The sequence below is a fragment of the Chelonia mydas genome, chromosome 6, assembly GCF_015237465.2.
Source record: "Chelonia mydas isolate rCheMyd1 chromosome 6, rCheMyd1.pri.v2, whole genome shotgun sequence".
Lineage (NCBI taxonomy): Eukaryota > Metazoa > Chordata > Testudines > Cheloniidae > Chelonia > Chelonia mydas.
This window is the reverse complement of record NC_051246.2, coordinates 49,626,328-49,639,141: the sequence shown is the minus strand read 5'-3', so window position 1 is coordinate 49,639,141 and position 12,814 is coordinate 49,626,328. Positions and strand designations below refer to the sequence as shown.

Genomic DNA, 12,814 nt, shown 5'->3' with positions numbered 1-12,814 from the left:
AAGCATACATTTATACTGCAAAAGCAGCATTAAGTTTGACCCATATCCCATCGTCAATCTAATTTATGGCCTCATACAGAGTCCCCCTCCACAGATTATTTTTGTTCCTGTCATGAGTCATTTGGTAAAACATACTCCTCATGCCCTCAGGTGGTGGAGGAACTGCTCAGTGTGACCCCCTCATGATATAGGAGTTAGGTTTTAACCATTATAACACTTTTTTCCTTACTACAGAAAACATTCCTGCACCTTAAATACATAGAAGAGGCAGCTTGGTCATAACATTAATTATTATAATTTATTTTAAGGTAATCCTGGCACCATTGTTGCCACTAGAGGTGAAGTTAAGTTAAGCTTAAACTACAGGAAAATTGCTATGCTTGTTGCTTTTTAAAAGAAATTTAATAATTTCTTATTCTATAAAAGGAAGCACACAGGAGGCAGACAGAAAGTACAGGAACTGACATAGTCCTCACAGAGATTTTGGATACCAAACCATGTTCTTTCCAAACTCCAAATAGAGTATCAGAGGGGCAGAAAGAAGGGAAGCCCTTATGAGTATACCATAGGTTTGTCCAAAATCACAAAAGTTAGAAAGTCTGGCAATTCCAAGTTCAAGACCTGTGGCCTCAGAGTCTAGGTGCTTCTCCAAATTCAGTACATACCTCACTGGGGCGAGAGAGATTAAACAAACACTACATGTGTTTAGGAACAGATTCTCTGCAGCTAGCCTCTCTGAGGCTTCTTGCTATGAAGGGAAGGTATTTAAGTTTGTGGCAGCCCTTCTTGGGCTCCCAGAAGCCCTGATCATCCCCTTCCTGGCTAGTGCTGCCTAGAGGACTGCTTCAGTACACCACACAGCAGCCGGGGGGCATCCATGATTCTCTGTTCATGGCAGACATTCCATTCCCTAACTCCCCTCCTTCTTGGGAAGCTGCACTTTGACTTACTGCCTAGTTTTCGGTTCATTTGGTTCAGTTTTTGAGATTCACCCAAAGGACCTTCACAGACAGGTGATGACCATGATCACTGTCTGAACAGGGCTGTAGGAATGAAAGAGGGGACTAAGAAGGGTGTTGTGCAGGGGAAGGAGGGCCTAGACAAAGGTGGAATGGGAGCCCTGCACAAGAGAATTGAGTTAAAAGGTTTCTTGCACTTTCACCTTTTCCCTTTGTGTGCATGGGTAGGGGCCAGTCTGACACATATGACAATCTCCAGGGAAGATAAGGTTCGTGGTTTTTGATTTGGATGATTTCAGCTGAAATATCACCTTTTAATCATAGTTTATTCTTTCTTTAGTATTGGAAATTAACCAAGGTATTGAAATTGGGTGATTGAAAATCCCAGTCTAAATTGTCTTTCTAAGGAGGCTGAGATAGATGCCCAACTCCCATTGACTTTCTGTTGTAAATAGGCACATCTGAAAATGCCTTAAGGAACAACTGAAAATAACTAATAATCTCCAAAGATGGTTCAAGGCTGAGGGATCGAACCTCAGGTTCTCCACCTTTGCAAATGTAGTCTGTAAAGTGATGTGTTAAAATATTATGACATCATTTTGTGATGTGATGATGTGTCTTGCCAGCAGGACACTGTATCTCAGTGACATTGGGTTCCATTATTTGGAACTGGTAAAATAGTTACAACAGAATACACACACACAAAGGGGACCTAGATTGCAAGGGATTAATAATAGAAGTTTCTACTTTTAGGTCCCCAGTCCATATGTGACCCATAAACAAATCAGAGACCAAGTTATTTCCATTTGTTGGCTGTTTAGTTGCCTATGTTGAAGTCAGGTTAGATCATGGTGGACAGGTGTCCACATCATTAGACCACCAAAACACCTGGCATTCAGCAGAAGGCCTGGATTGGATTCTAGAGTTATTCCAGTAGGTAAAGATAGAGACAGTAGGGAGTATTCTGTGGAAACTTGACCTGTTTTTGTCAATGAGCATGGCCATTCTAGGAAATTCAATCTATCATCTTTGACAAACATGACATTCAATAGCCATTAAAAAATTAGCACTAAAAGGATTTGTTTTTCTTTACTCAAATTAATTTTGTGTATTTGTTTGTATCTGCAAGCTAGGTAGTTAGCTTTTCAGGATGCAGACAGATCCCCAAAAATTGGCAGAATCCTATGAAACTGGGGGGAAGGTGCACTGAACCTAATCAAACTCTAAGCAAAAGACAAAAAATAAAGATATAAATTACCTTTTCTGCTTCTTCAGTTGTTTATGAATATTGCAACAAAACTAAAATTAGCCTTGCATTTGGACCTGGATCTTCTGCAGAGGTTTTTTGTTTCTTTTTCTTTTCAATCTCTGCTTCTTTTTGTTTTAGCTAGAAAGATTTTCAGCACTGAAACGATGCATAAAGTATTGTAGCATTAAATAAATTTTAGCTCCCACAACTACCAGTCCTTTAATCTGGTAAATCTGACATTGGTTGTCAAGTTTTATGCTTTGAATTTTTTTTCACAATAATTTCTAGCCAGAAGCTAGAAAACATTGGAAGGCCTATCTCAATGTGTTGGAAGAACAGAGATGAGCAGTTTGTAATCTGAGATTTGTGGATAAAAAGACTAGAGGGAAAATACATTTACTGATAAAAAAAATTACCCACTGAGAGTTAATGCAAAGCATCCCACAAAGCCAGTGTATTTGAGGGTAGGGATGCCAAAATCAAAATAAATATTTAACATGTTGACTTTGTGCAAAATTATAGAAGCATCGCAGAACTCACTTTAATTATGGAGTCAGTAGCAAGTGCTAAGCAGGAGACACAGGAGTTTGCAATGATAAAGTGTCCAGGCTTTGTATTTGTCTATAAATAACCTACTTGATATGAAACCTCTTGCAAAAATACTCCATGGTTTAATATGATCTGAGTTTAGGTTATCTGTTCAACGAGGCAGTCGGTAGGGATTCTTTTACATACAAATGTTAGGTGGGAAGTGTTGTGGATAGTGGTTAGAACAGGAGATGGGTTTTATTTTTAACTATGCCACTTACCCACTATGTGACCTGGAGCAAGTCACTTAGCTCTTCCAGTATCTTGCCGTAAAATGGGACTAATCATCCCTTACAACCTTGTCAACTGTTGGTGTGGTGGCCACCATCTTGGCTAACTCGCTAGGAACTGAACAGAAGACCTCCAGACGATCCTTAAATGCAAGGTGCTATACATGTGCAAAGTACTGCTAACAGGTTAAATTTGTAAGCCCTTATTCAGACAAACTCCTTTACACTTTCAGAGGGAGTTTTCCTGAATGAGGAGTGAGTAAAAATTGAATGATGATTCAGTCCCACGTGTTTTTATTTGAAAATGCTTTTTAAAAAAAATATGGGTAGGAAACTCGAATGCATCCTTAACATTAGCACAGCTCAGCTGTGAGTGCTGCTGCAGAGCTGCTACAGATCCTGCTTTGTACTTGAGCACAGTCACCCAGTTCCCTGCCAGTCACCGGGGTTGAAGCCACTCCTCTTTTGCAGAGATATTTTGTTTCTGATTTGAGTTGGGAGGACCAATCAGAGGGCCGCACTGTTTCACTGTACTGTCAGATTGCAACCTTCCCCTACTCCAGCTAATCTCTGTAGCCTTCTTTGGTGTAGGCACAGCAGGCTGCCTCTAACACACACGATATATTAGCAGTAGTGCTGAAACCTGTGTCAGTGCCGATGTTTAAAATGAGGTGGTGGCTGCTGTCCCTCCTGTTTGACAGCTGAATTTTTACTCCGTGTTTCATGATCATCACTGGAAGAGCTGGGAAATTTTGTTGCCACTGGCATTTTTTTTATTTACGTGTCATTAATGGGCGTTTCTCCTTCTGCTCTAGCATCATTGTCCTGTTCACAGATATTAAGACTAAGAAGCTTGATTCTCTAAGGCTCGTATCCAAGGGCATCAGTCATTAACACACTGAGCTACATCTGCTTCTTGGCTAAGACTGAAGAAAGACATCTTAAGCTGGAAATCCTGCTTGCTTGCTCTCGCTCTCTCTCTCTCTCTCTATCACACACACATACACAGAAGGCATATGCTGCAGCAGGTTCTTTTTCTATTCCAAAAGGCTGCCTCACTTTGGAGATGCAGTGACAAGATAATGAAGTAAAAGTCTTCCGTTTCCAAGAAAGAAAATTATAGGAGTCAGCAATCGAAAGGGAAGAACAAGTTAAATAGCAGTAGCAACAGAAGAAGAGTGGAAGGAGGACAGTGGTTGAGAATTAAAATAAAATCAGAGGAAACAGGTGGAAGGCTCACAAGACACTGAGATAATTTAGGCTTAAAAGTGTCTGTTTCCTTCATTCTGTTATTTTCTAAGCAGTTTTTGGAGATTCCTAAGCAGGGCTGCAGCTTCCTGAACCTGCCTTTTCACTCTCCCTGACTGCTGCTGCTACTACTGTTGCTGCTGCTGACAGAAACGTGTTAGGAAAGCAGAAAGAGAAAATGCCAGCCATCCTGGTGGCCTCCAAAATGAAATCGGGACTACCTAAACCCGTACACAGCGCTGCTCCCATCCTGCATGTCCCGACGGCCAGGACCATCCCGCAACCCTGTTACCTGAAGTTTGGGAACAAGGTGGAGGTGACCAAGGCATCATATTCCAGCCAGATCCCCCTCAAATCACCTCATGGACATGAGAATGCAGGGGATGGCTTCCCCCCCAGGAAGAGTAGCTCTCTAGAAAATGGATTTGATACACAGGTTAGAAAAGTGTGGTATTTTGGGAGGGGTGTGTGTGTGTGTAGTGGAGGTGGTGTGTGGTGGGGGTGTTTCTATTTTTGGTGGTGCCATGTGGTGGCAGGGGGTGATCTTGGTTTTTTAGTTGGGGTGGTGGCGGGGTGTTGGTTGTTACGTGTGCTATGCTGTGTATTTGTGTTTGCTTGTGTGTTGGTTGTTTGCAGGGTTAGTATTTGTGGGGTTTGTTGGAGGTGGAAGGGATGTTGGTTATGGGGTATGTGATTTGTATTTACAGGGGTGTTGACTGGTTGGGTGTGTTCTGTGTTTGTGCTGGTCTCTGATGGTGGCAGGGCTTCTAGTTGTGGTGGGTGTATTTTGTATATGGGGGTGTATGGAGTATTGGTTAGTTGTGCGTTTTGTATTTGTGATTGTGTGAGATGATGGGCAGGTTGACATGTTCTGTATTCAACTGCATTGTACAGAGAATATATTATCAGTCAGATTGTACCCTTGAATGCAACTGACTACCTAGGAAATTCATGCTAAATGGAATTTTCCGTCTTTGATGACATGTATATGCAGTCTAGAGACAGCACTTCATTTTTAATGTGCAGTATTTAGATTGCTCTTAAATGTGCATCTGGGTGGTTCTTTAAATATGTTGCTTTCCATGGTGAGAGAAGAAATGTACGTTCTACCACTTGTTTTATTTTTGCTAGTGTACATCCTAGTTTATTTCAGCACGGATCAGATTGCCTCTGTAATTCTGATGCCCCAGTGTGCTTGATAGCAGTGTAAGTACATAGTAGTATGTTAGAGTACTATGGTGTGAGCAAAGCAGATGGTCTGCTGCAGCAAACTGAACTGATTAACATTATATAGAGGTTGCTATGTAGGCGGGTGGTGTATTTTGAAACCAGCCGTCCATATCATGAACCTCCTCTGCAGGCATTTGAACCTGGGAGAAGGTGGGTGATACACTGGAAATGGGGTATTTTTGAAAGAATCTTAGCTTTCCCCTCTTTCCCCGAGAATACGCGGTCATCTGTGCCATCTAGGGATTGCTTGCTGTGGCCTCACAACCTCTTCTCTTAGCGATAGCATGACTGCTGATTGGGTGCATTTGGCCTCCTGCTCTGCATTTTAGGATTTGCTGCATTTTTCTGGCAGACAGGTGACGTATCAGGCTAGTCGGGCCAGACTAATGTGACTGTACCAGTTCCTGAGGGATTGAAAGCAGAAAAGGGAGACATGCGAGTGGTGTCAGGGAGGTGGCAGCAGACAGACTGACCTTTGCATCACATCATGCTCTTAAGAGAGGAACAAATGTTATTTCTTCTAATTCTTGAGTTTTCCCTTCAAATTCCAAAATGTCAGCAAAATCTCTGCATACGCTGCTCGCTTTCTCGCTAAGACATGCCTTGGTTCTGTGTTTAAGTTTTGATTGCTGCATAAATGTTTCTTATTAATAGGTATTGTCTCATTTTAAATAGTAATTTAGGCATAAAGAGACTACTAGAGTTGTGGAGTTTTGGGAGGATAGTATGTATTTTAACCCATATATAGATGTGAAGCACACGTTTGTATATCATGATACTGAATTGTCAAGCAGGGCAAGATTTTGGCCAAAAAATGTAGGAGTTACTTATTGAGTTTGGGATAATTTCTTGCCACAACCTGTGGGAGAAATCCTGATTTATTAGCAATGCCCAATGACTTATTTGGGTCCAAATCTCAGCAGGTGACTAGTACCTCTTAGGATTGGTCCAGACTGTATGATTACGTATTTTTGGTGTTATGTTAACTGGTTTAAGCTCTGGTAATCACGTTTCTCTTATGCTCTGTTTATTTTATGCACGGCTGTTCCCACCCAAGATACTGACTTGGGACATTGATCTACACCTAATGAGTTTTTTCCACACCGATTATATCAGAGCTACTGTTCTATTCCCCCTTCCCCGCTATGAGGGTGTCTCCTGTCAGATGGCAATGGTATTTTCCTCCTAAAAAGCCTGCAGCTGCATCCAGGTATAGAATCATAGGGCTGGAAGGGACTTCGAGAGGTCATCTAGTCCAGTCCCCTGCACTCATGGCAGGACTAAGTATTATAGAGGATGTCGAGTCTAATAGTCCTACACAGATTGATTCTAGAACAGTTCACCCAGGACTAAATATCTCTAGGAGGTTCTCAGAACCTACTTCTAAGGAGTGAATAGCCATTTCCGCAGCAATATTTCTATCTTAGGTACTCATATAGCCCCCACTACCAGAGTATCTGAGCACCTCATCATCTTTGATATAGTTATCCTCACAACATACCTATGAGGTAGGGAAGTGTTTACAGATGGGGAGCTGAGACAGAGCGAGAGACTAAGTGATATGCCCAAGGTGACACAGGTAGTCCATGGCAGAACAGGGAATTGAACCCAGGTCTGGAGTTCTAGGCTGGCACTCCTTTCTAGCAAATTTGGTCAGTGACCTCTAGCCATGGGCTTTGCCAGTGCACCTCAATCCCAAGCCCTTGTCCAGGGCTGTTTTAGTGTTGGGCACCCCTAACTTGACATCTTAGATCCTGGATGGTACTTTGGAACATGACTGCTGAGCCTCTGGCCTAGCTGAAATACTCTTTGTTTTTAATTTGACGATAGTTTCGGTAGTCACAAATCCTAGGCCTGGTGCCATGTGCCCTCCTGTTCACTCTACAATTTGCTACCCTCCCTGACTGCCATGATGACACCTTTCTTGTGGCCTGGGATGGGCAGCTTCCCTCTCCTCCTAACCAAGCCTGCTCTCCGATCTGGCCAGCAGTAGCTCTGAAGGGCTGCAAAAATCAGACTCTTCTCATTGTCACCTTGTGGCAGCCTGTAGTGTGAAGAAGCCCAGGGAGTGGCAGCCATGAGGGCGTTCTTAGATCTTGTCTCAAACATGGCAGAAAAGTGAGCTGGTTGGGCCTGTCTGCTGGGTCTTTCATCATGTCCTGTTTTGTAAATGTTTTTACTGTTGCAGTTGTTGCAGTTTTCACTGGGCAGAATTTTGGCTGGCTGTGTAAATATTCATGTAACAGACTCCCAGCAGGCAGAGGAAGCATTGGGAGGAGACTGACTATCCCACTTCCGGCACCTTTGAAACACTGCACAGTGATGCTTTGCAGGTGCTGCACTGGAGGAGCCGGGACAGGGCATATTGGGATGTGGTCAAGGGGTCTGGAATGAGGTACATGTGTTAATGGCTGCTATGCCCAGCCTTCCTCCTGTATAGGTTTTACAGTAAGGAAACAGGTGCACATTAGTGATGCATAAATTCTCACCAGCTTCTCTCTGTCGAGGAATTTATGCCTTTATCATAGTATCTGAGCTCCTATTGGAGGATGGTTATGCCTCTTTCCCTGCACTTGGCTTTGTGATTTATTGTGGGGAAGGAGCCCTGTTTAGTGTTTAGAGCAGGAAATTAGGAGTCAGAACAACTGGGTTCTAGTCCAGGCTGTTTTCCATGTGTGTCAAGTCACTTGAATGTAAATAATAATGGATGCCTCCATTTTTGAGTGCTTAACCGTAGATATTTTGAACTTGATTTTCAGAGGACCTGTGCAGTCATTGCTTCCGCTGACATTAAGTGGAGTTTCGGGGTCACATAAATTCTGAAAATCAATCCCAAGTCATCTCAAGATGGGAACACTGAAAATCAGTGGCCACTTCTGATTATTTTGACTTTGTCTTTCTCCCTCATCTGTAAAATGGGGAAAGTATGCCTATATGCATATATATGCCTATATTTCAGGCATATTTTGTGTCTTAATTAGTACCATATAAGTGAAATGTAGTAGTTACAATCTGTGTAATTTTTATAAAAGCAATTTTAGTCCATTTTAGAGGCACTTTCTAAAGAAAGATCCAAAACGCTTAGCTTCAAGTTCATTACCAGTGCTAGACTGAAACCTTAAATTGATGAATCACTATAATGTCATTGCTGTTGTATTTTCACTGATTTGTGCATTCCATTCATTCTTTTGTGTTTAATTCCCTGTATGGTGAACAATGGCTACCTCCTCTTGAAGTAATACTTATATTGTCTGACATACCTACCAGTAAATTATACCCATATTTAGAGAGCATTGTTTTGGAAATATTTAACTTTGTTTCCACAGAAACTTCCATCTAACAGATAACAAGATAGGGATCTGTCCTTTACTAAATGGGATTCACTAGTTATTTTGTAAAAAGTCATTTGCACTTTGAGGAATTATTAAATTTTTACTCATTTCTTAAGACAAAAATCACTGTTGACTACAATTCTTCTGGGGAGGAGAGTGTTTTAGGGATTCAATAATGAGACCATCAAGAAGATAATATTGCCTCAAGAATACAACCAGTTGCAACCTTGTTCTATTATGTTAAAATTAGGAATCTTGCCTTAACCATAAAAGACAATTATGGATTTAATTAGTGCATTTTTTTGCTATTGTGTAATCGTCTCTAGCTTCTTGCTCTTAACTCTGTGGGGAGAACACAGAGAGTGGTTATCTGCTAGTATCTGAGAACATTCATAGTTCAGACATTGTTTATTATTATGTTTTTATTAATTTTATCAAAGACACTTTATAGCTCCAAATCATTTTCTCACTGATTGTAAAACTTGATAGGCGGAGAGATGAAAAAACATGTTGCTGAGAAATTAAACTCTCCTACACACACAAGAGCAGCAGCTATCATACCGCTAGGATTTGCTCTTTCTGCAGGATGGCTCTGTAGTGGCTCAGTGGAAACACAGAGCATATCTCACTGTGCCTGGACTATGGGGGTGTAAACTATAGTGTGCACTAGCATGCTGCACTGTAACAGCTCTGTGTAGACCCTGGGAGCGCAAGCTAAATGGTACCTAGTTCGGGTTAACGTAGTCCTGTTTTCAGCACGGCAGTGCAGAGCCATCTTGTAGGAGGGGGAGAAGTAAACAGAGCCTAGGCCCAGTTGTGACCTCAGCTATGCACATACAGGTCCCACTGACGCCAGTTAGAGTTGCCAGCAGGTACTTGATTGTAGAATTGGGCCTCAGATATCGCCAGAGCTATCTTGAGAATTATAACCAGTAATACTGGTAACACAGACATAAAGGAGGCAAACATATTGGCTTTTGATTTGTAAGAAGCAAAAGTAGGAAACTTTTTATCATGGATAAAATGGAGAAAAAATGATAGCAAAGAAATAATATTTTCAAACTTTTGTTAGGGAATTTGCAACCAGTGGTGGAGGAAAAACCCCCAAGAAATAACAGTGGCCCCAATCCAGCCAATACTTAAACCCATGCTTAACTTGGAGGAACATAGATTTCAGTGAGACTCCCTATATGATTAAAATTAAGCATGTGCTTAAGTACTTTCCCTCAATCACAGACAATGTCTGTGACAAAAAACTTGTCAACATTATAATTGTAACTTTCTTTTTGAGGGATTCCCACTAACACCTGTCACCAAGAAATTCAAACAGAAGTCGTCAGCTATCCCCCAGCCAAACTATGTGCCCTATACTTGTGTTTATGATAGCAGTTTTGATAGCACTTTAATAGCTGCATATTAATGAGTGCCAGGAATTATTACCACATAGAAACCAAAAAAAAGAGAAAAAAGTATTCATGATTTGTTTTATAGTGATCACTAAAGAGAGTATAAAGAGCTGTCATGTTCCTCAAGCATTTGTACTAAAGATGAAAGATTTATAGTGTAAACTCATGGGGTTCTTTTGGGGCTTTTTTTTCATTAAGACCATGAAGCGCCACTTGTTCTCAGTGTCCAATTCAGTTTTCACTCACGGTTAGTTCTCTATCTAGTCCATTATAGGTGAACAAGCAGGCACTCATCATGACTATCCTTCTGATTACAGGATAATTGGGGCACTCCTTCAGCATGCCAGTAAATTAGCACCTGGTCACCATAAATACAGTCTTCCAGAAATTCACTGCCCTCCGTCGAAAACATCCAGGGTGGGATTTTCGGAAGTCCTCAGTGTTGGCCTGACTCTGCTTCCATTGAAGTCAATGGGAATTTTACCTTTGACTGTACTGAGAGAAGAGTTAGGCCTATGCTGACTGTTTTTGAAAATCCTTCCTTTAGGCTAAATATTCTTCCTATTTTCCACTTTCTAGCTATGTATGATACTTCTGTGTCCTTTATTACTGTAGTTTCAGAGCACCTTGCAATCTTTAATGTATTTATCCTCACAACATTCCTGTGAGGCAGTGTAGTACTATTATTCCCATTGTATAAATGGAGAACTGAGGCAAAGAGAGACCAAATGACTCGTCCAAAGTCACACAGGAAGGCTGTGGCAGACCAGATAATTGAATCCAGCCCTTTAGAGTCTCTGTATAGCACCCTGACCACTGGACTATTATTTTCCTTTCTGGTATTTGCTTATCATATTCTCCCTGTATATTCTCACTGTGCCCTTCAGGCTTCAGCTCTTGAAACTTCTGTTTTCCCATGAAACTAAATTTCTCCAGTGAGTACAGCCCCACTTTTGTTACTCCTAATTTTTCAAATAATTGTTATGGCTCACACTTTAACCCTCTTGTTCTTTCTCTATAACAGTGCCCAAACTGGAAACCACAGTCCAGCCGTGCTCTAACCAGTAATGAGTTCATTGTGGAGAATAATTTCTTCTTTCTTGTTACTCTGTTCCCCTATTTTTACATCTCAGTATTCTGTTTTTCTTTCAAGCTGCAGTGGGATATTTCTCTGACAGCTTTAGGGATTTCCTTTCTGGCATGCCTGCATTTTTTGCTCATTCTGTGTTCTACAGAACATCTCCCTTTTAATGTATGTTTTTTGTTTTCTTTAATTCTTTTAGACTCCAAACTTTCTGATTTAGGCTCATGTGCACTGAAACACATCAGCTATTTCTCCACATATGCCCCAAACCTTTTTAACTCTTTATGGGTTTAATTCCATTTCACTATTAGCTGGTCCATCTAGTCTGGTAGTACTCAGAGAGAGATACCATCCTTTAATGTATACACAGAGTGAGAGAGCAGAGATGGTGAAATTGAGAGAGAACAAGCATTCTGAGTGTGCCAGAAGATTGGCCTGACTAGCACTTCACCCTCCATGAGTATTCTTAGCAACATAAAACCATGCCACCCCAGATGATGGAGACTGTCATAAAGTAATTTTCTCTGCCCTGATTCAAAATGCTGTTGTGAAAAAATTAACAATCTGAAATGTAAAAGATATCACAATTGGTGGACACTGTAGATCGGGGTGGGCAAACTACAGCCCAGGGGCCGCATCTGGCCCTTAAGACGTTTTAATCCTGCCCTCGAGCTCCTGCCAGGGAGTGGGGTCTGGGGCTTGCTCCGCTCCTGCGCTCCAGCCATGGAATGGGGTCGGGGGCTTGCCATAGTTTCGTGCGGCTCCCAGAAGCAGTGGCATGTCCTCTCTCTGGCTCCTACGCGTAGAGGCAGATGGGGCTCCGCACGCTGCCCCCACTCCATGTGCCACCCCCGCAGCTCCCATTGGCTGGGAACCATGGCCAATGGGAGCAGCAGGGTCAGTGCCTGCGGACAGGGCAGTGCACAGAGCCACCTGGCCGCGCCTCTGTGTAGGAGCTGGAGGGAGAACATGCTGCTGCTTCCGGGAGCTGCTTGAGGTAAGCTCCGCTCAGACCCTGTACCCCTGATCCCCTCCCATGCCCCAAACTCCTGCCTGAGCCCTGATCCCCCTCCCACCCTCTGAACCCCTCAGTCCAAGCCCAGAGCACCCTGCTGCACCCCCAACCCCTCATCCCCAGCCGGAGCCATCACCCCCTTCCACACCCCAACCCCCAATTTCGTGAGTATTCATGACAATTTCCAGACAGACAATTTCCATACCCAGATGTGGCCCTTGGGCCAAAAAGTTTGACCACCCCTGCTGTAGATGCAGGGAGGGGAAAGGAGGCTGTAGGAGAAGGGATAGCTGGATTTCTGTTCATTCCCACTGTCAGAAACCTCTAAGACTGCACCTGTAAATATTAAAGACTAACACCTCCAGATGCATTTTCTGGAAAATTGGAACTATTTACCTGAAACCTTACTGTCACCAAATGTGGGGGAGAGGAGGGAAGGGTTGGATAAGTAGGGCCTGGACCTTTGTCTGTTT

At 42.4% G+C, this 12,814-nt stretch overlaps 1 protein-coding gene across 10 annotated transcripts in view; it reads left to right on the top strand.

The window, feature by feature from the left end:
- The window catches only part of NAV2 (neuron navigator 2), a 649,830-nt gene that overhangs the window by 307,476 nt on the left and 329,540 nt on the right, over nt 1-12,814 (top strand). For 6 of the 10 annotated variants that reach the window (XM_043547854.1, XM_043547851.1, XM_043547850.1 and 3 more), the window contains exon 1: nt 3,593-4,710. The exons of 3 other annotated variants lie outside the window; for them this stretch is intronic. In XM_043547854.1, coding sequence (XP_043403789.1) covers nt 4,453-4,710 — 258 coding nt within the window. In that variant the 5' untranslated portion in view covers nt 3,593-4,452. Of the gene's footprint in view, nt 1-3,545; nt 4,711-12,814 lie in introns of those variants that run through there. One more of the 10 variants, XM_007067936.4, reaches the window with a different exon arrangement.